Source organism: Carcharhinus amblyrhynchos, chromosome 14 (genome assembly GCF_965287045.1).
Source record: "Carcharhinus amblyrhynchos chromosome 14, sCarAmb.v2.hapA, whole genome shotgun sequence".
Taxonomy (NCBI): Eukaryota; Metazoa; Chordata; class Chondrichthyes; order Carcharhiniformes; family Carcharhinidae; genus Carcharhinus; species Carcharhinus amblyrhynchos.
The window spans coordinates 21029361-21054055 of record NC_137337.1 but is presented as its reverse complement, the minus strand read 5'-3'; the positions used below and the strand labels follow the sequence as shown (position 1 = coordinate 21054055).

The window sequence follows — 24695 nt, the reverse complement described above, 5'->3', positions numbered from 1 at the left end:
CTGTCTGATTAGAGACCAGGGCAGGCAGGTTCACTGTCTGATTAGAGACCAGAGCAGGCAGGTCCACTGTCTGATTAGAGACCAGGGCAGGCAGGTTCACTGTCTGATTTGAGACCAGGGCAGGCAGGTTCACTGTCTGATTAGAGACCAGGGCACGCAGGTTCACTGTCTGATTAAAGACCAAAGCAGGCAGGTTCACTGTCTGATTCGAGACCAGGGCAGGCAGGTTCACTGTCTGATTAGAGACCAGGGCAGGCAGGTTTACTGTCTGATTAGAGACCAAAGCAGGCAGGTTTACTGTCTGATTGGAGACCAGGGCAGGCAGGTTTACTGTCTGATTAAAGAACAGAGCTGGCAGATTCACTGTCTGATTGGAGACCAGGGCAGGCAGGTTCACTGTCTGAATAGAGACCAGGGCTGGCAGGTTCACTGTCTGAATAGAGACCAGAGCAGGCTGGTTCACTGTCTAATTAGAGAACAGGGCTGGCAGGTTCACTGTCTAATTAGAGAACAGGGCAGGCAGGTTCACTGTCTGATTAGAGACTAGAGCAGGCAGGTTCACTGTCTGATTAGAGACCAGAGCAGGCAGGTTCACTGTCTGATTAGAGACCAGAGCAGGCAGGTTCACTGTCTGATTAGAGACCAGGGCAGGCAGGTTCACTGTCTGATTAGAGACCAGGGCAGGCAGGTTCACTGTCTGATTAGAGACCAGGGCAGGGAGGTTCACTGTCTGATTAGAGACCAGGGCAGGCAGGTTTAATGTCTGATTAAAGAACAGAGCTGGCAGGTTCACTGATTGGAGACCAGGGCAGGCAGGTTCACTGTCTGATTAGAGACCAGGGCAGCAAGGTTCATTGTCTGATTAAAGGCCAGAGCAGGCAGGTTCACTGTCTGATTAGAGACCAGGACAGGCAGGTTCACTGTCTGATTAGAGACCAGGACAGGCAGGTTCACTGTCTGATTAAAGACCAGAGCAGGCAGGTTCACTGTCTGATTAGACACCAGAGCAGGCAGGTTCACTGTCTGATTAGAGACCAGAGCAGGCAGGTTCACTGTCTGATTAAAGACCAGAGCAGGCAGGTTCATTGTCTGATTAGAGACCAGAGCAGGCAGGTTCACTGTCTGATTAGAGACCAGGGCATCCAGGTTCACTGTCTGATTAGAGACCAGAGCAGGCAGGTTCACTGTCTGATTAGAGACCAGGGCATCCAGGTTCACTGTCTGATTAGAGACCAGAGCAGGCAGGTTCACTGTCTGATTAGAGACCAGAGCAGGCAGGTTCACTGTCTGATTAGAGACCAGAGCAGGCAGGTTCACTGTCTGATTAAAGACCAGAGCAGGCTGGTTCACTGCATGATTAGAGACCAGAGCAGGCAGGTTCACTGTCTGATTAGTGAGCAGAGCAGGCAGGTTCACTGCATGATTAGAGACCAGAGCAGGCAGGTTCACTGCATGATTAGAGACCAGAGCAGGCAGGTTCACTGTCTGATTAAAGACCAGGGCAGGCAGGTTCACTGTCTGATTAGAGACCAGCTCAGGCAGGTTCACTGTCTGATTAGAGACCAGAGCAGGTAGGCTCACTGTCTGCTTAGAGACCAGGGCAGGCAGGTTCACTGTCTGATTAGAGACCAGGGCAGGCAGGTTCACTGTCTGATTAGAGACCAGGGCACGCAGGTTCACTGTCTGATTAAAGACCAAAGCAGGCAGGTTCACTGTCTGATTCGAGACCAGGGCAGGCAGGTTCACTGTCTGATTAGAGACCAGGGCAGGCAGGTTTACTGTCTGATTAGAGACCAGAGCAGGCAGGTTCACTGTCTGATTGGAGACCAGGGCAGGCAGGTTTACTGTCTGATTAAAGAACAGAGCTGGCAGATTCACTGTCTGATTGGAGACCAGGGCAGGCAGGTTCACTGTCTGAATAGAGTCCAGGGCTGGCAGGTTCACTGTCTGAATAGAGACCAGAGCAGGCAGGTTCACTGTCTAATTAGAGAACAGGGCTGGCAGGTTCACTGTCTGATTAGAGACCAGAGCAGGCAGGTTCACTGTCTGATTAGAGACTAGAGCAGGCAGGTTCACTGTCTGATTAGAGACCAGAGCAGGCAGGTTCACTGTCTGATTAAAGACCAGAGCAGGCAGGTTCACTGTCTGATTAGAGACCAGGGCAGGCAGGTTCACTGTCTGATTAGAGACCAGGGCAGGCAGGTTCACTGTCTGATTAGAGACCAGGGCAGGGAGGTTCACTGTCTGATTAGAGACCAGGGCAGGCAGGTTCACTGTCTGATTAGAGACCAGAGCAGGCAGGTTCACTGTCTGATTAGAGACCAGAGCAGGCAGGTTCACTGTCTGATTAGAGACCAGAGCAGACAGGCTCACTGTCTGATTAGTGACCAGGGCAGGCAGGTTCACTGTCTAATTAGAGACGAGGGCAGGCAGGTTCACTGCCTGATTAGAGACCAGAGCAGGCAGGTTCACTGTCTGATTAGAGACCAGAGCAGACAGGCTCACTGTCTGATTAGTGACCAGGGCAGGCAGGTTCACTCTCTGATGAGAGACCAGGGCAGGCATGTTCACTTTCTGATTAGACACCAGAGCAGGCAGGTTCACTGTCTGATTAAAAACCAGAGGAGGCAGAGTCACTGTCTGATTAGAGACCAGAGCAGGCAGGTTCACTGTCTGATTAGAGACCACGGCAGGCAGGATCACTGTATGATTAGAGACCAGGGCAGGCAGGTTCACTGTATGATTAGAGACCAGGGCAGGCAGGTTCATTGTCTGATTTGAGACCAGAGCAGGCAGGTTCACTGTCTGATGAAAGATCAGAGCAGGCAGGTTCACTGTATGATTAGAGACCAGAGCAGGCCGGTTCACTGTCTGATTAGAGACCAGGGCAGGCAGGTTCACTGTCTGATTAGAGACCAGGGCAGGCAGGTTCACTGTCTGATTAGAGACCAGAGCAGGCAGGTTCACTGTCTGATTAGTGACCAGGGCAGGCAGGTTCATTGTCTGATTTGAGACCAGAGCAGGCAGGTTCACTGTCTGATGAAAGATCAGAGCAGGCAGGTTCACTGTATGATTAGAGACCAGAGCAGGCAGGTTCACTGTCTGATTAGAGACCAGGGCAGGCAGGTTCACTGTCTGATTAGAGACCACGGCAGGCAGGTTCACTGTCTGATTAGAGACCAGAGCAGACAGGCTCACTGTCTGATTAGTGACCAGGGCAGGCAGGTTCACTCTCTGATGAGAGACCAGGGCAGGCAGGTTCACTTTCTGATTAGACACCAGAGCAGGCAGGTTCACTGTCTAATTAAAAACCAGAGGAGGCAGAGTCACTGTCTGATTAGAGACCAGAGCAGGCAGGTTCACTGTCTGATTAGAGACCACGGCAGGCAGGATCACTGTATGATTAGAGACCAGGGCAGGCAGGTTCACTGTATGATTAGAGACCAGGGCAGGCAGGTTCATTGTCTGATTTGAGACCAGAGCAGGCAGGTTCACTGTCTGATGAAAGATCAGAGCAGGCAGGTTCACTGTATGATTAGAGACCAGAGCAGGCAGGTTCACTGTCTGATTAGAGACCAGGGCAGGCAGGTTCACTGTCTGATTAGAGACCACGGCAGGCAGGTTCACTGTCTGATTAGAGACCAGAGCAGGCAGGTTCACTGTCTGGTTAGAGACCAGTGCAGGCAGGTTCACTGTCTGTTTAGAGACCAGAGCAGGCAGGCTCACTGTCTGATTAGAGACCAGGGCAGGGAGGTTCACTGTCTGATTAGAGACCAGGGCAGGCAGGTTTAATGTCTGATTAAAGAACAGAGCTGGCAGGTTCACTGTCTGATTGGAGACCAGGGCAGGCAGGTTCACTGTCTGATTAGAGACCAGGGCAGGCAGGATTACTGTCTGATTTGAGACCAGGGCAGGCAGGTTCACTGTCTGATTAAAGACCAGAGCAGGCAGGTTCACTGTCTGATTAGAGACCAGAGCAGGCAGGTTCACTGTCTGATTAGAGACCAGAACAGGCAGGTTCACTGTCTGATTAGAGACCAGGGCAGGCAGGTTCACTGTCTGGTTCGAGACCAGAGCAGGCAGGTTCACTGTCTGATTAGAGACCAGAGCAGGCAGGTTCACTGTCTGGTTAGAGACCAGAGCAGGCAGGTTCACTGTCTGATTAGAGACCAGAGCAGGCAGGTTCACTGTCTGATTAGTGACCAGTGCAGGCAGGTTTACTGTCTGATTAGAGACCAGGGCAGGCAGGTTGACTGTCTGATTAGAGACCAGGGCAGGCAGGTTCACTGTCTGATTAAAGACCAGAGCAGGCAGGTTCACTGTCTGATTAGAGACCAGAGCAGGCAGGTTCACTGTCTGATTAGAGACCAGAACAGGCAGGTTCACTGTCTGATTAGAGACCAGAGCAGGCAGGTTCACAGTCTGGTTAGAGACCAGATCAGGCAGGTTCACTGTCTGATTAGAGACCAGAGCAGGCAGGTTCACTTTCTGATTAGACATCAGAGCAGGCAGGTTCACTGTCTGATTAAAAACCAGAGGAGGCAGGGTCACTGTCTGATTAGAGACCAGAGCAGGCAGGTTCACTGTCTGGTTAGAGACCAGAGCAGGCAGGTTCACTGTCTGGTTAGAGACCAGAGCAGGCAGGTTCACTGTCTGATTAGTGACCAGGGCAGGCAGGTTCACTGTCTGATTAGAGATGAGGGCTGGCAGGTTCACTGTCTGATTAGAGACCAGAGCAGGCAGGTTCACTTTCTGATTAGACATCAGAGCAGGCAGGTTCACTGTCTGATTAAAAACCAGAGGAGGCAGGGTCACTGTCTGATTAGAGACCAGAGCAGGCAGGTTCACTGTCTGCTTAGAGACCAGAGCAGGCAGGTTCACTGTCTGATTAGAGACCAGAGCAGGCAGGTTCACTGTCTGATTAGTGACCAGTGCAGGCAGGTTTACTGTCTGATTAGAGACCAGGGCAGGCAGGTTGACTGTCTGATTAGAGACCAGGGCAGGCAGGTTCACTGTCTGATTAAAGACCAGAGCAGGCAGGTTCACTGTCTGATTAGAGACCAGGGCAGGCAGGTTTACTGTCTGATTAAAGACCAGAGCAGGCAGGTTCACTGTCTGATTAGAGACCAGAGCAGGCAGGTTCACTGTCTGATTAGAGACCAGAACAGGCAGGTTCACTGTCTGATTAGAGACCAGAGCAGGCAGGTTCACTGTCTGATTAGTGACCAGGGCAGGCAGGTTCACTGTCTGATTAGAGACGAGGGCTGGCAGGTTCACTGTCTGATTAGAGACCAGAGCAGGCAGGTTCACTGTCTGATGAGAGACCAGGGCAGGCAGGTTCACTTTCTGATTAGACATCAGAGCAGGCAGGTTCACTGTCTGATTAAAAACCAGAGGAGGCAGGGTCACTGTCTGATTTGAGACCAGGGCAGGCAGGTTCATTGTCTGATTAGAGACCATAGCAGGCAGGTTCACTGTCTGATGAAAGACCAGTGCAGGCAGGTTCACTGTCTGTTTAGAGACCAGAGCAGGCAGGTTCACTGTCTGATTAGAGACCAGAGCAGGCAGGTTCACTGTCTGATTAGAGACTGGGGCTGGCAGGTTCACTGTCTGATTAGAGACCAGAGCAGGCAGGTTCACTGTCTGATTAGAGACTGGGGCTGGCAGGTTCACTGTCTGATTAGAGACCAGAGCAGGCAGGTTCACTGTCTGATTAGAGACTGGGGCTGGCAGGTTCACTGTCTGATTAGAGACCAGAGCAGGCAGGTTCACTGTCTGATGAGAGACCAGGGCAGGCAGTTTCATTGTCGGATTAGAGACCAGGACAGGCAGGTTCACTGTCTGATTAGAGACCAGAGCAGGCAGGTTCACTGTCTGATTGGAGACCAGGGCAGGCAGGTTCACTGTCTGATTAACGACCTGAGCATGCAGGTTCACTGTCTGATGAGAGACCAGGGCAGGCAGGTTCACTGTCTGATGAGAGACCAGCTCAGGCAGGTTCACTGTCTGATTAGAGACCAGGACAGGCAGGTTCACTGCCTGATTAAAGACCAGAGCAGGCAGGTTCATTGTCTGATTAGAGACCAGGGCAGGCAGGTTCATTGTCTGATTAGAGACCAGAGCAGGCAGGTTCACTGTCTGATTAGAGACCAGGGCATCCAGGTTCACTGTCTGATTAGAGACCAGAGCAGGCTGGTTCATTGTCTGATTAGAGACCAGAGCAGGCTGGTTCACTGTCTGATTAGAGACCAGAGCAGGCAGGTTCACTGTCTGATTAGAGACCAGAGCAGGCTGGTTCACTGTCTGATTAGAGACCAGAGCAGGCAGGTTCACTGTCTGATTAGAGACCAGAGCAGGCAGGTTCACTGTCTGATTAGAGACCAGAGCAGGCAGGTTCACTGTCTGATTAAACACCAGAGCACGCAGGTTCACTGTCTGATTAGAGACCAGAGCAGGCAGGTTCACTGTCTGATTAGAGACCAGGGCACGCAGGTTCACTGTCTGATTAAAGACCAAAGCAGGCAGGTTCACTGTCTGATTCGAGACCAGGGCAGGCAGGTTCACTGTCTGATTAGAGACCAGGGCAGGCAGGTTTACTGTCTGATTAGAGACCAAAGCAGGCAGGTTTACTGTCTGATTGGAGACCAGGGCAGGCAGGTTTACTGTCTGATTAAAGAACAGAGCTGGCAGATTCACTGTGTGATTGGAGACCAGGGCAGGCAGGTTCACTGTCTGAATAGAGACCAGGGCTGGCAGGTTCACTGTCTGAATAGAGACCAGAGCAGGCAGGTTCACTGTCTAATTAGAGAACAGGGCTGGCTGGTTCACTGTCTAATTAGAGAACAGGGCAGGCAGGTTCACTGTCTGATTAGAGACTAGAGCAGGCAGGTTCACTGTCTGATTAGAGACCAGAGCAGGCAGGTTCACTGTCTGATTAGAGACCAGAGCAGGCAGGTTCACTGTCTGATTAGAGACCAGGGCAGGCAGGTTCACTGTCTGATTAGAGACCAGGGCAGGCAGGTTCACTGTCTGATTAGAGACCAGGGCAGGGAGGTTCACTGTCTGATTAGAGACCAGGGCAGGCAGGTTTAATGTCTGATTAAAGAACAGAGCTGGCAGGTTCACTGTCTGATTGGAGACCAGGGCAGGCAGGTTCACTGTCTGATTAGAGACCAGGGCAGCAAGGTTCATTGTCTGATTAAAGGCCAGAGCAGGCAGGTTCACTGTCTGACTAGAGACCAGAGCAGGCAGGTTCACTGTCTGATTACAGACCAGAGCAGGCAGGTTCACTGTCTGATTAAAGACCAGGGCAGGCAGGTTCACTGTCTGATTAGAGACCAGGGCACGCAGGTTCACTGTCTGATTAGAGACCAGAGCGGGCAGGTTCACTGTCTGATTAGAGACCAGAGCAGGCAGGTTCACTGTCTGATTAAAGACCCGAGCAGGCAGGTTCACTGTCTGATTAGAGACCAGGACAGGCAGGTTCACTGTCTGATTAGAGACCAGGACAGGCAGGTTCACTGTCTGATTAAAGACCAGAGCAGGCAGGTTCACTGTCTGATTAGAGACCAGAGCAGGCAGGTTCACTGTCTGATTAGAGACCAGAGCAGGCAGGTTCACTGTCTGATTAAAGACCAGAGCAGGCAGGTTCATTGTCTGATTAGAGACCAGAGCAGGCAGGTTCACTGTCTGATTAGAGACCAGGGCATCCAGGTTCACTGTCTGATTAGAGACCAGAGCAGGCAGGTTCACTGTCTGATTAGAGACCAGGGCATCCAGGTTCACTGTCTGATTAGAGACCAGAGCAGGCAGGTTCACTGTCTGATTAAAGACCAGAGCAGGCAGGTTCACTGTCTGATTAGAGACCAGAGCAGGCAGGTTCACTGTCTGATTAAAGACCAGAGCAGGCAGGTTCACTGCATGATTAGAGACCAGAGCAGGCAGGTTCACTGTCTGATTAGTGAGCAGAGCAGGCAGGTTCACTGCATGATTAGAGACCAGAGCAGGCAGGTTCACTGCATGATTAGAGACCAGAGCAGGCAGGTTCACTGTCTGATTAAAGACCAGAGCAGGTAGGCTCACTGTCTGCTTAGAGACCAGGGCAGGCAGGTTCACTGTCTGATTAGAGACCAGGGCAGGCAGGTTCACTGTCTGATTAGAGACCAGGGCACGCAGGTTCACTGTCTGATTAAAGACCAAAGCAGGCAGGTTCACTGTCTGATTCGAGACCAGGGCAGGCAGGTTCACTGTCTGATTAGAGACCAGGGCAGGCAGGTTTACTGTCTGATTAGAGACCAGAGCAGGCAGGTTCACTGTCTGATTGGAGACCAGGGCAGGCAGGTTTACTGTCTGATTAAAGAACAGAGCTGGCAGATTCACTGTCTGATTGGAGACCAGGGCAGGCAGGTTCACTGTCTGAATAGAGACCAGGGCTGGCAGGTTCACTGTCTGAATAGAGACCAGAGCAGGCAGGTTCACTGTCTAATTAGAGAACAGGGCTGGCAGGTTCACTGTCTAATTAGAGAACAGGGCAGGCAGGTTCACTGTCTGATTAGAGACTAGAGCAGGCAGGTTCACTGTCTGATTAGAGACCAGAGCAGGCAGGTTCACTGTCTGATTAGAGACTAGAGCAGGCAGGTTCACTGTCTGATTAGAGACCAGAGCAGGCAGGTTCACTGTCTGATTAGAGACCAGAGCAGGCAGGTTCACTGTCTGATTAAAGACCAGAGCAGGCAGGTTCACTGTCTGATTAGAGACCAGGGCAGGCAGGTTCACTGTCTGATTAGAGACCAGGGCAGGCAGGTTCACTGTCTGATTAGAGACCAGGGCAGGGAGGTTCACTGTCTGATTAGAGACCAGGGCAGGCAGGTTCACTGTCTGATTAGAGACCAGAGCAGGCAGGTTCACTGTCTGATTAGAGACCAGAGCAGGCAGGTTCACTGTCTGATTAGAGACCAGAGCAGACAGGCTCACTGTCTGATTAGTGACCAGGGCAGGCAGGTTCACTGTCTGATTAGAGACGAGGGCAGGCAGGTTCACTGCCTGATTAGAGACCAGAGCAGGCAGGTTCACTGTCTGATTAGAGACCAGAGCAGACAGGCTCACTGTCTGATTAGTGACCAGGGCAGGCAGGTTCACTCTCTGATGAGAGACCAGGGCAGGCATGTTCACTTTCTGATTAGACACCAGAGCAGGCAGGTTCACTGTCTGATTAAAAACCAGAGGAGGCAGAGTCACTGTCTGATTAGAGACCAGAGCAGGCAGGTTCACTGTCTGATTAGAGACCACGGCAGGCAGGATCACTGTATGATTAGAGACCAGGGCAGGCAGGTTCACTGTATGATTAGAGACCAGGGCAGGCAGGTTCATTGTCTGATTTGAGACCAGAGCAGGCAGGTTCACTGTCTGATGAAAGATCAGAGCAGGCAGGTTCACTGTATGATTAGAGACCAGAGCAGGCAGGTTCACTGTCTGATTAGAGACCAGGGCAGGCAGGTTCACTGTCTGATTAGAGACCAGGGCAGGCAGGTTCACTGTCTGATTAGAGACCAGAGCAGGCAGGTTCACTGTCTGATTAGTGACCAGGGCAGGCAGGTTCATTGTCTGATTTGAGACCAGAGCAGGCAGGTTCACTGTCTGATGAAAGATCAGAGCAGGCAGGTTCACTGTATGATTAGTGACCAGAGCAGGCAGGTTCACTGTCTGATTAGAGACCAGGGCAGGCAGGTTCACTGTCTGATTAGAGACCAGGGCAGGCAGGTTCACTGTCTGATTAGAGACCAGAGCACACAGGCTCACTGTGTGATTAGTGACCAGGGCAGGCAGGTTCACTCTCTGATGAGAGACCAGGGCAGGCAGGTTCACTTTCTGATTAGACACCAGAGCAGGCAGGTTCACTGTCTAATTAAAAACCAGAGGAGGCAGAGTCACTGTCTGATTAGAGACCAGAGCAGGCAGGTTCACTGTCTGATTAGAGACCACGGCAGGCAGGATCACTGTATGATTAGAGACCAGGGCAGGCAGGTTCACTGTATGATTAGAGACCAGGGCAGGCAGGTTCATTGTCTGATTTGAGACCAGAGCAGGCAGGTTCACTGTCTGATGAAAGATCAGAGCAGGCAGGTTCACTGTATGATTAGAGACCAGAGCAGGCAGGTTCACTGTCTGATTAGAGACCAGGGCAGGCAGGTTCACTGTCTGATTAGAGACCACGGCAGGCAGGTTCACTGTCTGATTAGAGACCAGAGCAGGCAGGTTCACTGTCTGGTTAGAGACCAGTGCAGGCAGGTTCACTGTCTGTTTAGAGACCAGAGCAGGCAGGCTCGCTGTCTGATTAGAGACCAGGGCAGGGAGGTTCACTGTCTGATTAGAGACCAGGGCAGGCAGGTTTAATGTCTGATTAAAGAACAGAGCTGGCAGGTTCACTGTCTGATTGGAGACCAGGGCAGGCAGGTTCACTGTCTGATTAGAGACCAGGGCAGGCAGGATTACTGTCTGATTTGAGACCAGGGCAGGCAGGTTCACTGTCTGATTAAAGACCAGAGCAGGCAGGTTCACTGTCTGATTAGAGACCAGAGCAGGCAGGTTCACTGTCTGATTAGAGACCAGAACAGGCAGGTTCACTGTCTGATTAGAGACCAGGGCAGGCAGGTTCACTGTCTGGTTCGAGACCAGAGCAGGCAGGTTCACTGTCTGATTAGAGACCAGAGCAGGCAGGTTCACTGTCTGGTTAGAGACCAGAGCAGGCAGGTTCACTGTCTGATTAGAGACCAGAGCAGGCAGGTTCACTGTCTGATTAGTGACCAGTGCAGGCAGGTTTACTGTCTGATTAGAGACCAGGGCAGGCAGGTTGACTGTCTGATTAGAGACCAGGGCAGGCAGGTTCACTGTCTGATTAAAGACCAGAGCAGGCAGGTTCACTGTCTGATTAGAGACCAGAGCAGGCAGGTTCACTGTCTGATTAGAGACCAGAACAGGCAGGTTCACTGTCTGATTAGAGACCAGAGCAGGCAGGTTCACAGTCTGGTTAGAGACCAGATCAGGCAGGTTCACTGTCTGATTAGAGACCAGAGCAGGCAGGTTCACTTTCTGATTAGACATCAGAGCAGGCAGGTTCACTGTCTGATTAAAAACCAGAGGAGGCAGGGTCACTGTCTGATTAGAGACCAGAGCAGGCAGGTTCACTGTCTGGTTAGAGACCAGAGCAGGCAGGTTCACTGTCTGGTTAGAGACCAGAGCAGGCAGGTTCACTGTCTGATTAGTGACCAGGGCAGGCAGGTTCACTGTCTGATTAGAGACGAGGGCTGGCAGGTTCACTGTCTGATTAGAGACCAGAGCAGGCAGGTTCACTTTCTGATTAGACATCAGAGCAGGCAGGTTCACTGTCTGATTAAAAACCAGAGGAGGCAGGGTCACTGTCTAATTAGAGAACAGGGCTGGCAGGTTCACTGTCTAATTAGAGAACAGGGCAGGCAGGTTCACTGTCTGATTAGAGACTAGAGCAGGCAGGTTCACTGTCTGATTAGAGACCAGAGCAGGCAGGTTCACTGTCTGATTAGAGACTAGAGCAGGCAGGTTCACTGTCTGATTAGAGACCAGAGCAGGCAGGTTCACTGTCTGATTAGAGACCAGAGCAGGCAGGTTCACTGTCTGATTAAAGACCAGAGCAGGCAGGTTCACTGTCTGATTAGAGACCAGGGCAGGCAGGTTCACTGTCTGATTAGAGAACAGAGCAGGCAGGTTCACTGTCTGATTAGTGACCAGGGCAGGCAGGTTCACTGTCTGATTAGAGACGAGGGCTGGCAGGTTCACTGTCTGATTAGAGACCAGAGCAGGCAGGTTCACTGTCTGATGAGAGACCAGGGCAGGCAGGTTCACTTTCTGATTAGACATCAGAGCAGGCAGGTTCACTGTCTGATTAAAAACCAGAGGAGGCAGGGTCACTGTCTGGTTAGAGACCAGGGCAGGCAGGTTCATTGTCTGATTAGAGACCATAGCAGGCAGGTTCACTGTCTGATTACAGACCAGAGCAGGCAGGTTCACTGTCTGATTAAAGACCAGGGCAGGCAGGTTCACTGTCTGATTAGAGACCAGGGCACGCAGGTTCACTGTCTGATTAGAGACCAGAGCGGGCAGGTTCACTGTCTGATTAGAGACCAGAGCAGGCAGGTTCACTGTCTGATTAAAGACCCGAGCAGGCAGGTTCACTGTCTGATTAGAGACCAGGACAGGCAGGTTCACTGTCTGATTAGAGACCAGGACAGGCAGGTTCACTGTCTGATTAAAGACCAGAGCAGGCAGGTTCACTGTCTGATTAGAGACCAGAGCAGGCAGGTTCACTGTCTGATTAGAGACCAGAGCAGGCAGGTTCACTGTCTGATTAAAGACCAGAGCAGGCAGGTTCATTGTCTGATTAGAGACCAGAGCAGGCAGGTTCACTGTCTGATTAGAGACCAGGGCATCCAGGTTCACTGTCTGATTAGAGACCAGAGCAGGCAGGTTCACTGTCTGATTAGAGACCAGGGCATCCAGGTTCACTGTCTGATTAGAGACCAGAGCAGGCAGGTTCACTGTCTGATTAAAGACCAGAGCAGGCAGGTTCACTGTCTGATTAGAGACCAGAGCAGGCAGGTTCACTGTCTGATTAAAGACCAGAGCAGGCAGGTTCACTGCATGATTAGAGACCAGAGCAGGCAGGTTCACTGTCTGATTAGTGAGCAGAGCAGGCAGGTTCACTGCATGATTAGAGACCAGAGCAGGCAGGTTCACTGCATGATTAGAGACCAGAGCAGGCAGGTTCACTGTCTGATTAAAGACCAGGGCAGGCAGGTTCACTGTCTGATTAGAGACCAGCTCAGGCAGGTTCACTGTCTGATTAGAGACCAGAGCAGGTAGGCTCACTGTCTGCTTAGAGACCAGGGCAGGCAGGTTCACTGTCTGATTAGAGACCAGGGCAGGCAGGTTCACTGTCTGATTAGAGACCAGGGCACGCAGGTTCACTGTCTGATTAAAGAACAAAGCAGGCAGGTTCACTGTCTGATTCGAGACCAGGGCAGGCAGGTTCACTGTCTGATTAGAGACCAGGGCAGGCAGGTTTACTGTCTGATTAGAGACCAGAGCAGGCAGGTTCACTGTCTGATTGGAGACCAGGGCAGGCAGGTTTACTGTCTGATTAAAGAACAGAGCTGGCAGATTCACTGTCTGATTGGAGACCAGGGCAGGCAGGTTCACTGTCTGAATAGAGACCAGGGCTGGCAGGTTCACTGTCTGAATAGAGACCAGAGCAGGCAGGTTCACTGTCTAATTAGAGAACAGGGCTGGCAGGTTCACTGTCTAATTAGAGAACAGGGCAGGCAGGTTCACTGTCTGATTAGAGACTAGAGCAGGCAGGTTCACTGTCTGATTAGAGACCAGAGCAGGCAGGTTCACTGTCTGATTAGAGACTAGAGCAGGCAGGTTCACTGTCTGATTAGAGACCAGAGCAGGCAGGTTCACTGTCTGATTAGAGACCAGAGCAGGCAGGTTCACTGTCTGATTAAAGACCAGAGCAGGCAGGTTCACTGTCTGATTAGAGACCAGGGCAGGCAGGTTCACTGTCTGATTAGAGACCAGGGCAGGCAGGTTCACTGTCTGATTAGAGACCAGGGCAGGGAGGTTCACTGTCTGATTAGAGACCAGGGCAGGCAGGTTCACTGTCTGATTAGAGACCAGAGCAGGCAGGTTCACTGTCTGATTAGAGACCAGAGCAGGCAGGTTCACTGTCTGATTAGAGACCAGAGCAGACAGGCTCACTGTCTGATTAGTGACCAGGGCAGGCAGGTTCACTGTCTGATTAGAGACGAGGGCAGGCAGGTTCACTGCCTGATTAGAGACCAGAGCAGGCAGGTTCACTGTCTGATTAGAGACCAGAGCAGACAGGCTCACTGTCTGATTAGTGACCAGGGCAGGCAGGTTCACTCTCTGATGAGAGACCAGGGCAGGCATGTTCACTTTCTGATTAGACACCAGAGCAGGCAGGTTCACTGTCTGATTAAAAACCAGAGGAGGCAGAGTCACTGTCTGATTAGAGACCAGAGCAGGCAGGTTCACTGTCTGATTAGAGACCACGGCAGGCAGGATCACTGTATGATTAGAGACCAGGGCAGGCAGGTTCACTGTATGATTAGAGACCAGGGCAGGCAGGTTCATTGTCTGATTTGAGACCAGAGCAGGCAGGTTCACTGTCTGATGAAAGATCAGAGCAGGCAGGTTCACTGTATGATTAGAGACCAGAGCAGGCAGGTTCACTGTCTGATTAGAGACCAGGGCAGGCAGGTTCACTGTCTGATTAGAGACCAGGGCAGGCAGGTTCACTGTCTGATTAGAGACCAGAGCAGGCAGGTTCACTGTCTGATTAGTGACCAGGGCAGGCAGGTTCATTGTCTGATTTGAGACCAGAGCAGGCAGGTTCACTGTCTGATGAAAGATCAGAGCAGGCAGGTTCACTGTATGATTAGTGACCAGAGCAGGCAGGTTCACTGTCTGATTAGAGACCAGGGCAGGCAGGTTCACTGTCTGATTAGAGACCAGGGCAGGCAGGTTCACTGTCTGATTAGAGACCAGAGCACACAGGCTCACTGTCTGATTAGTGACCAGGGCAGGCAGGTTCACTCTCTGATGAGAGACCAGGGCAGGCAGGTTCACTTTCTGATTAGACACCAGAGCAGGCAGGTTCACTGTCTAATTAAAAACCAGAGGAGGCAGAGTCACTGTCTGATTAGAGACCAGAGCAGGCAGGTTCACTGTCTGATTAGAGACCACGGCAGGCAGGATCACTGTATGATTAGAGACCAGGGCAGGCAGGTTCACTGTATGATTAGAGACCAGGGCAGGCAGGTTCATTGTCTGATTTGAGACCAGAGCAGGCAGGTTCACTGTCTGATGAAAGATCAGAGCAGGCAGGTTCACTGTATGATTAGAGACCAGAGCAGGCAGGTTCACTGTCTGATTAGAGACCAGGGCAGGCAGGTTCACTGTCTGATTAGAGACCACGGCAGGCAGGTTCACTGTCTGATTAGAGACCAGAGCAGGCAGGTTCACTGTCTGGTTAGAGACCAGTGCAGGCAGGTTCACTGTCTGTTTAGAGACCAGAGCAGGCAGGCTCGCTGTCTGATTAGAGACCAGGGCAGGGAGGTTCACTGTCTGATTAGAGACCAGGGCAGGCAGGTTTAATGTCTGATTAAAGAACAGAGCTGGCAGGTTCACTGTCTGATTGGAGACCAGGGCAGGCAGGTTCACTGTCTGATTAGAGACCAGGGCAGGCAGGATTACTGTCTGATTTGAGACCAGGGCAGGCAGGTTCACTGTCTGATTAAAGACCAGAGCAGGCAGGTTCACTGTCTGATTAGAGACCAGAGCAGGCAGGTTCACTGTCTGATTAGAGACCAGAACAGGCAGGTTCACTCTCTGATGAGAGACCAGGGCAGGCAGGTTCACTTTCTGATTAGACACCAGAGCAGGCAGGTTCACTGTCTAATTAAAAACCAGAGGAGGCAGAGTCACTGTCTGATTAGAGACCAGAGCAGGCAGGTTCACTGTCTGATTAGAGACCACGGCAGGCAGGATCACTGTATGATTAGAGACCAGGGCAGGCAGGTTCACTGTATGATTAGAGACCAGGGCAGGCAGGTTCATTGTCTGATTTGAGACCAGAGCAGGCAGGTTCACTGTCTGATGAAAGATCAGAGCAGGCAGGTTCACTGTATGATTAGAGACCAGAGCAGGCAGGTTCACTGTCTGATTAGAGACCAGGGCAGGCAGGTTCACTGTCTGATTAGAGACCACGGCAGGCAGGTTCACTGTCTGATTAGAGACCAGAGCAGGCAGGTTCACTGTCTGGTTAGAGACCAGTGCAGGCAGGTTCACTGTCTGTTTAGAGACCAGAGCAGGCAGGCTCGCTGTCTGATTAGAGACCAGGGCAGGGAGGTTCACTGTCTGATTAGAGACCAGGGCAGGCAGGTTTAATGTCTGATTAAAGAACAGAGCTGGCAGGTTCACTGTCTGATTGGAGACCAGGGCAGGCAGGTTCACTGTCTGATTAGAGACCAGGGCAGGCAGGATTACTGTCTGATTTGAGACCAGGGCAGGCAGGTTCACTGTCTGATTAAAGACCAGAGCAGGCAGGTTCACTGTCTGATTAGAGACCAGAGCAGGCAGGTTCACTGTCTGATTAGAGACCAGAACAGGCAGGTTCACTGTCTGATTAGAGACCAGGGCAGGCAGGTTCACTGTCTGGTTCGAGACCAGAGCAGGCAGGTTCACTGTCTGATTAGAGACCAGAGCAGGCAGGTTCACTGTCTGGTTAGAGACCAGAGCAGGCAGGTTCACTGTCTGATTAGAGACCAGAGCAGGCAGGTGCACTGTCTGATTAGTGACCAGTGCAGGCAGGTTTACTGTCTGATTAGAGACCAGGGCAGGCAGGTTGACTGTCTGATTAGAGACCAGGGCAGGCAGGTTCACTGTCTGATTAAAGACCAGAGCAGGCAGGTTCACTGTCTGATTAGAGACCAGAGCAGGCAGGTTCACTGTCTGATTAGAGACCAGAACAGGCAGGTTCACTGTCTGATTAGAGACCAGAGCAGGCAGGTTCACAGTCTGGTTAGAGACCAGATCAGGCAGGTTCACTGTCTGATTAGAGACCAGAGCAGGCAGGTTCACTTTCTGATTAGACATCAGAGCAGGCAGGTTCACTGTCTGATTAAAAACCAGAGGAGGCAGGGTCACTGTCTGATTAGAGACCAGAGCAGGCAGGTTCACTGTCTGGTTAGAGACCAGAGCAGGCAGGTTCACTGTCTGGTTAGAGACCAGAGCAGGCAGGTTCACTGTCTGATTAGTGACCAGGGCAGGCAGGTTCACTGTCTGATTAGAGACGAGGGCTGGCAGGTTCACTGTCTGATTAGAGACCAGAGCAGGCAGGTTCACTTTCTGATTAGACATCAGAGCAGGCAGGTTCACTGTCTGATTAAAAACCAGAGGAGGCAGGGTCACTGTCTGATTAGAGACCAGAGCAGGCAGGTTCACTGTCTGCTTAGAGACCAGAGCAGGCAGGTTCACTGTCTGATTAGAGACCAGAGCAGGCAGGTTCACTGTCTGATTAGTGACCAGTGCAGGCAGGTTTACTGTCTGATTAGAGACCAGGGCAGGCAGGTTGACTGTCTGATTAGAGACCAGGGCAGGCAGGTTCACTGTCTGATTAAAGACCAGAGGAGGCAGGTTCACTGTCTGATTAGAGACCAGGGCAGGCAGGTTTACTGTCTGATTAAAGACCAGAGCAGGCAGGTTCACTGTCTGATTAGAGACCAGAGCAGGCAGGTTCACTGTCTGATTAGAGACCAGAACAGGCAGGTTCACTGTCTGATTAGAGACCAGAGCAGGCAGGTTCACTGTCTGATTAGTGACCAGGGCAGGCAGGTTCACTGTCTGATTAGAGACGAGGGCTGGCAGGTTCACTGTCTGATTAGAGACCAGAGCAGGCAGGTTCACTGTCTGATGAGAGACCAGGGCAGGCAGGTTCACTTTCTGATTAGACATCAGAGCAGGCAGGTTCACTGTCTGATTAAAAACCAGAGGAGGCAGGGTCACTGTCTGATTAGAGACCAGGGCAGGCAGGTTCATTGTCTGATTAGAGACCATAGCAGGCAGGTTCACTGTCTGATGAAAGACCAGTGCAGGCAGGTTCACTGTCTGTTTAGAGACCAGAGCAGGCAGGTTCACTGTCTGATTAGAGACCAGAGCAGGCAGGTTCACTGTCTGATTAGAGACTGGGGCTGGCAGGTTCACTGTCTGATTAGAGACCAGAGCAGGCAGGTTCACTGTCTGATTAGAGACTGGGGCTGGCAGGTTCACTGTCTGATTAGAGACCAGAGCAGGCAGGTTCACTGTCTGATTAGAGACTGGGGCTGGCAGGTTCACTGTCTGATTAGAGACCAGAGCAGGCAGGTTCACTGTCTGATGAGAGACCAGGGCAGGCAGTTTCATTGTCGGATTAGAGACCAGGACAGGCAGGTTCACTGTCTGATTAAAGACCAGAGCAGGCAGGTTCACTGTCTGATTGGAGACCAGGGCAGGCAGGTTCACTGTCTGATTAACGACCTGAGCATGCAGGTTCACTGTCTGATGAGAGACCAGGGCAGGCAGGTTCACTGTCTGATGAGAGACCAGCTCAGGCAGGTTCACTGTCTGATTAGAGACCGGGGCTGGCAGGTTCACTGTCTGATTAGAGACCAGAGCAGGCAGGTTCACTGTCTGATGAGAGACCAGGGCAGGCAGGTTCACTGTCTGATTAGAGACCAGGACAGGCAGGTTCACTGTCTGATTAGAGACCAGAGCAGGCAGGTTCACTGTCTGATTGGAGACCAGGGCAGGCAGGTTCATTGTCTGATTAGAGACCAGGGCAGGCAGGTTCATTGTCTGATTAGAGACCAGAGCAGGCAGGTTCACTGTCTGATTAGAGACCAGGGCATCCAGGTTCACTGTCTGATTAGAGACCAGAGCAGGCTGGTTCATTGTCTGATTAGAGACCAGAGCAGGCTGGTTCACTGTCTGATTAGAGACCAGAGCAGGCAGGTTCACTGTCTGATTAGAGACCAGAGCAGGCTGGTTCACTGTCTGATTAGAGACCAGAGCAGGCAGGTTCACTGTCTGATTAGAGACCAGAGCAGGCAGGTTCACTGTCTGATTAGAGACCAGAGCAGGCAGGTTCACTGTCTGATTAAACACCAGAGCAGGCAGGTTCACTGTCTGATTAGAGACCAGAGCAGGCAGGTCCACTGTATGATTAGAGACCAGAGCAGGCAGGTTCATGTCTGATTAGAGACCAGGGCAGGCAGGTTCACTGTCTGATTCGAGACCAGGGCAGGCAGGTTCACTGTCTGATTATAGACCAGAGCAGGCAGGTTCACTGTCTGATTAGAGACCAGGGCGGGCATGTTCACTGTCTGATTAGAGACCAGGGCAGGCAGGTTCACTGTCTGATTAAAGACCAGAGCAGGCAGGTTCACTGTCTGATTAAAGACCAGAGCATGGAGGTTCACTGTCTGATTAGAGACCAGGGCAGGCAGGTTCACTGTCTGATTAAAGACCAGAGCAGGCAGGTTCACTGTCTGATTAAAGACCAGGGCAGGCAGGTTCACTGTCTGATTAGAGACCAGAGCAGGCAGGTTCACTGTCTGTTTAGAGACCAGAGCAGGCAGGTTCACTGTCTGATTAGGGACCAGAGCAGGCAGGTTCACTGTCTGATTAAAGACCAGTGCAGGCAGTTTCACTGTCTGATTATAGACCAGAGCAGGCAGGTTCACTGTCTGATTAAAGACCAGAGCAGGCAGGTTCACTGTCTGATTAGAGACCAGAGCAGGCAGGTTCACTGTCTGATTAAAGATCAGAGCAGGCAGGTTCACTGTCTGATTAAAGATCAGATCAGACTGGTTTTCAAAGGTGTAATTCCAGTATGAGGCTCACCATTCGGACGAACAGCAGTTGTACGTTCAGATATACGAGAGTTATATCAATTTGTGATCACCTTCCTTCCAACCTTCAGTACATTTTAATTAAGAAATAGACCCAGCCGTCCAGCCACGACTGTTGGGAAACGTTCCCAATAAGGACGTGGGGAGGCCTCAAAGCCCCTGCTATGGGGGGCCCAGGGACCAGCCTCTGACGATGGGCCTTCATTGTCCTTTACTTCCTGGTAATTGGCTACCTGCCACAGCACAGTGACTGGCAACAGAAGTTTTCATGCCTGCCTGACTCTATCGTCACCCATAAGGATGGGTTACACAGAGGCTTTGGAGTGGACCTTGAGCCTGTTCTTGCTCCTGGTCCAGAGGGTTATGATGCCTTGTTCTGGATTTCCCTGCCAGAAGAAATTGATTCTCGTCACCCCATCCAATTAAATTCTTTTATCATTTTAAACAACTCAATTAGATCATCCTTCAGTCTATTGAACTCGAGGGAATACATGCCAGCGCGAGAAATTATAGCCTGAAAATACATCAGGTCGCCCTGTGACATGTTAACTCTCCAATACATTGTGCCAGGCTCAATGATGATCTATCTCCCTTTGCTGAGCATATAAGGAGCTTGTTTCATCCTGAATCTGGAAATTATCCAACTTCTACCCAGTATCCTGTTCTCAGCTAGCAGTCAATAGACATAGTAACAACCACTGTGTATCTAGGTCATATTAACTGGGAGAGGGAATAAAGGGAGGGTTTAAATCCAGGCCTGAATTTCCTGTGTAAAACCTGGCACAGTGCAGCCAAAAGAAAGGTTGTATTATCAATTTGTTTAAGTTTACCAGTGTCACAAATTGGCTTACATTGACACTGCAATGAAGTTGCTGTGAAAATCCTCCAGTCGCCACACTCTGGCGCCTGTACACTGATGGAGAAGTTAGCATGGAAAATGCGTCTGACCAGCACGTCTTTCGGACTACGGGAGAGAATCGGAGCGCCCGGGAGAAACCCACACAGACAAGCCTACTTGTGACACTAATAAATAAACTTTAAAAAAGGTTCGACGAGTAAGAATAATCTGTGGCAGCTTTGATGAGGAAGTAAAATGTAGGGGTTTGAATGCTAATCCCTCACATGGGCATTAGCATGAGGATTGAAAGGGTTGAATGCTCAGGAGATAGCCATAGGATCAAAATGTGAGAAGTTCTCATGAGAAATCCCAGCTTCTTTTTCAGTCGCCTCATTTTTGTCTTTTGCAGATTGTGTATCTGACACAATGGTCTGTGTTCAGGGATTCGTTATATTACACCATATCGGTGATTCTACTTATTGTGGTAAGTAACAAAGGGCACCGTGCACAGCGGTAAATGCAGGATGTGTCAATGGTTTCTGATAGTCTAGTACTCTCAAGTGGTATATTACCAGATGCAACTATACATATCAAGGGCTATATTAGCAGGTTCAATTACATCCCATTATAATAATTCCAGGAGTCGGCTATGGAGGAACCGTGCTTTATTGCACAAAATGAAAATAAAACAACAGCCACAAGCCTAAATTGAACACGACAGATCTCAACCAAGACTAAATGGTTAATGGACCCTCTCATGGTCTTGCTTTATGCAGGGCTCGGTATTGGAAATAAGTCGTATTCAACGAACCCAACTCAGAGGTCAATTAGTGATTTCCGCATGCAGATCATGGGGGTTATCGCACCCAGCAGAACATAAGAACCTAAGAAATAGGAGCAGGAGTAGGCCATCTAGCCCTTCGAGCCTGCCCCGCCATTCAATAAGATCATGGCTGATCTGTCGTGGCTCAGTTCCACATTCCCACCCTCTCCCCATAACCCTTAATCCCCTCTCTTATAAAAAACCCATCAACCCGCGTCTTAAAAATATTTAGCGAGGTAGCCGCCACCACTTCAATGGGCAGAGAATTCCAGAGATTCACCACCCTTTGAGTGAAGAAGTTCCTCCTCAACTCCGTTCTAAACCGCCCCCCCTTTATCTTGAGGCTGTGCCCCCTAGTCCTACTATCCTTTCTGAGCGGGAAGAGTCTCTCCACCTCTATCCTATCCATCCCATTCATCATCTTATACGTCTCAATGAGATCTCCCCTCATTCTTCTAAACTCTAACAAGTACAAGCCTAGTTTATTCAGCCTCTCCTCATAGCTCAACCCCCTCAACTCCGGCATCAGCCTAGTAAACCTCCTCTGCACTCCCTCCAAGGCCAAAATATCCTTGCGTAAGTACGGCGCCCAAAACTGCACACAGTACTCCAGCTGCGGCCTCACCAATGCCCTATACAGCCGCAGCAAGACCTCCCTACTTTTATATTCAATCCCCCTCGCTATGAAGGCCAGCATCCCATTCGCCTTCCTGACCACCTGCTGCACCTGCAAGCTGGGTTTTTGCGACTCATGCACAAGGACCCCGAGGTCCCTCTGCACCGTTGCCTGCTGCAGCTTTTCGCCACGTAAGTAATAATCCTTCCTACCATTATTCCTACCAAAGTGGACCACCTCACACTTGCCAACATTAAATTCCATTTGCCATTTCCTGGCCCATTCGCCCAGCCTATCTAGATCCTTCTGTAGACTCTCCACACCCTCCGCACAATTTGCCGTTCCACCAATCTTGGTGTCATCAGCAAATTTCGACACCCTACACTCAGTTCCCTCCTCCAGATCATCTATATAAATGGTAAATAGCTGAGGCAGAGGGACATATTAATAGGATTTCATCCCCACGTACTTCTGCAAGCATACTATATTGCAGAGAGCAACAAAGGCGTTTTGTTGCAGTGTTAGTTGAACGGAACCTGTGACATTGGAGATGGAAAAGAAGATGGGATAATTTTGTGTGGTCAGTTCTATCTCTGCATAAAGATAGATAATGGGCACTTTTGTTTCCCTGTTGTTGTAAGCCTGACTCTTGTTTTGGTAATATTTTTGAAGTTTTCTCACATTTGATCATTTATGCTTTATGTACAAAGTACTTGCTAAATTCGGGTTAATGATACTCTCCCATGAAACTGTTCAGACAAGGATAGCTTCTGCCTGCAGCCTCCTGGATTGGCATTTGTACTGAATACAAGGTAATTGGCATTCATACCAACATATAGTAATGCAAAGTCATGGCCCTATGTAATAGTGTAAGATACATAGCAGTGATTTTTACTGATTACTTTGACACTTTTATTTGATAATATTATTGCAGGTCTCTTTTCCAAGTGGTTGTTCGGTTGTTTGTCAATAATTCCCCGCCCCTCAACCCCACAAAGAATATACTTCCAGAATCCGTGTTGGAGGTAGAATTCATGATGGGTGAGATTCTCCAGCTTCCTACCGCGTGTTTCCCTCTGCTGACAGGAGGTGGCGTGTTCTTTGCCAGCAGCAGGATTTTCCAGTCCCACCACAGTTAATGGGAATTCCCATTGATGTTACCCCATGCCGGCGGAGGTGTGCTACCAGCAGGACTGGAAAGTCCCGCCAGCATGAAAGGCTGGAGAATGCCGATCTCATGATGGCTTTTAAACAGGAAGTGGAAATGTATTTGAAAGATAAATAATCAAAAACAATTTGGTGACAATTAGGGCCCCATGAACGGGAGCTAGAGGATAGCTCTTTTGCAGCGCACAGGTGTGATGGGCTGAAAGGCCTCCTGTTATATCCTAATTTAAAGGTCATCTAACTAATCACTATCAACTTTGCATCTGTAGAATGATTGCAGTCTACACTAAAGCAAAATATTGCAGATGATGGCAATCTGAGTTAAAACAGAAAATGCTGGAACTACTCAGAAGGTCATTCAGCATCGGTGGAGAGGGAAGCAGAGTTATCGTTTCAGATAGATGCCATAGCAAGTTAGGAACAGACCAAGACCATTAACCCCGTCCAGTAACCCTTAATACCAGTCCAGTGACAATACCACTATGGCACTGTTCAACTGGGAGGCAGTGGCATCGTGGCATTGTCACTGGACTAGTATTCTAGAGGAGCAAGGCGACATTTGGGGACCTGGGTTTGAATGCCACCATGGCAGATGATGAAGCTTGAATTCAGTAGAAATCTGGAATTGAAAGTCTAATGATGACCATGGAACCATTGCCAACTGTCATAAAAAGATGTTGCCAGGACTAGTGGGCCTGAGTTATATGGAGTGGTTGGCCAGCCCAAGACTTCATTCTTTGGAACTTTGGAGAGTGAGGGGTGACCTTATTGAGGTGTATAAAATTATGAGGGGCATAGATAGGATGAACACGCATAGTCTTAGGGAAGGGGAATTGAAAACTAGAGGGTTTAAGGTGAGAGGGGAAAGATTTAAAAGGGACTTGAGTGACAACTTCTTCATTGCAGAGGATGATGCATATATGGGATGAGATGCCAGAGAAAGTGGTTGAGGCAGGTACAATAGCAACATTTAAAAAGTATTAGGATAAGTACATGGGTGGGAAAGGATTAGAGGGATATGGGCCAAACTGGGGCCAATTGGGACCAGCTGTGAGGGCACCATGGTCAGCATGGATTGTTTGGGCCAAAAGGTCTGTTTCCATGCTGTATTGTTCTTTGCCTCTTTGAAAAACCCATGTCCTAAAATTTAGCCAAGGAAGAAAGGGAAGATCTGTATTAAGGTGGTGGAGGATAGGAGTGATTGAAAGGCAAAATGGATACAAAGCAAATGCAGGACAATAATGAGGCAATGAATGAACACAAGGACTGGAAATGAATATCTTCAATGGGTGTGGATTTGCAGACGGATGGGTGGAAGGGGAGAATTAGGTAGGTGCAATGGCCGTGGCACTGTGCCTACAGCCTACTCTTGGCTATTTTACCAGGAAAGATTGGGGGCAGGAGGGGTGGTGCGACTTGCCCATCGACAAATTGGGGCCCTGAATTGCCTCCACCTGTTGCCGCTGGGAATTTGCCAATGGCACGGGAGGCCAGTGCCAAGTCCCATGACTGACGTTGTGTCAAAGAAGAGTGCCTATTATGTGGGCAACCTGTGTTAAATAGAATCCTGTCTCCTCCCCAACTCACAAGATATCCGCCCCCTTTGTTTCCCCCTCCCTACCCAACCATCCCTGGTCATTCACCTTTCTCACTGAAGCCTGCAAAGAACTTCACCCTTATCTTCATCCAGGCTCCGGTGGACTGGCCGCAGTCCCAGTGGTGGGCACCATTTATTTGGCTGGTAGCTTT

At 50.3% G+C, this 24695-nt stretch overlaps 1 protein-coding gene across 4 annotated transcripts in view; it reads left to right on the top strand.

The window, feature by feature from the left end:
- LOC145352475 (sodium/potassium/calcium exchanger 4-like) overlaps positions 1-24695 on the top strand; it is a 274927-nt gene that overhangs the window by 195313 nt on the left and 54919 nt on the right. For all 4 annotated transcript variants that reach the window (XM_080202379.1, XM_080202377.1, XM_080202380.1 and 1 more), the window contains exon 7: positions 20750-20824. In XM_080202379.1, coding sequence (XP_080058505.1) covers positions 20750-20824 — 75 coding nt within the window. The remainder of the gene's footprint in view (positions 1-20749; positions 20825-24695) is intronic.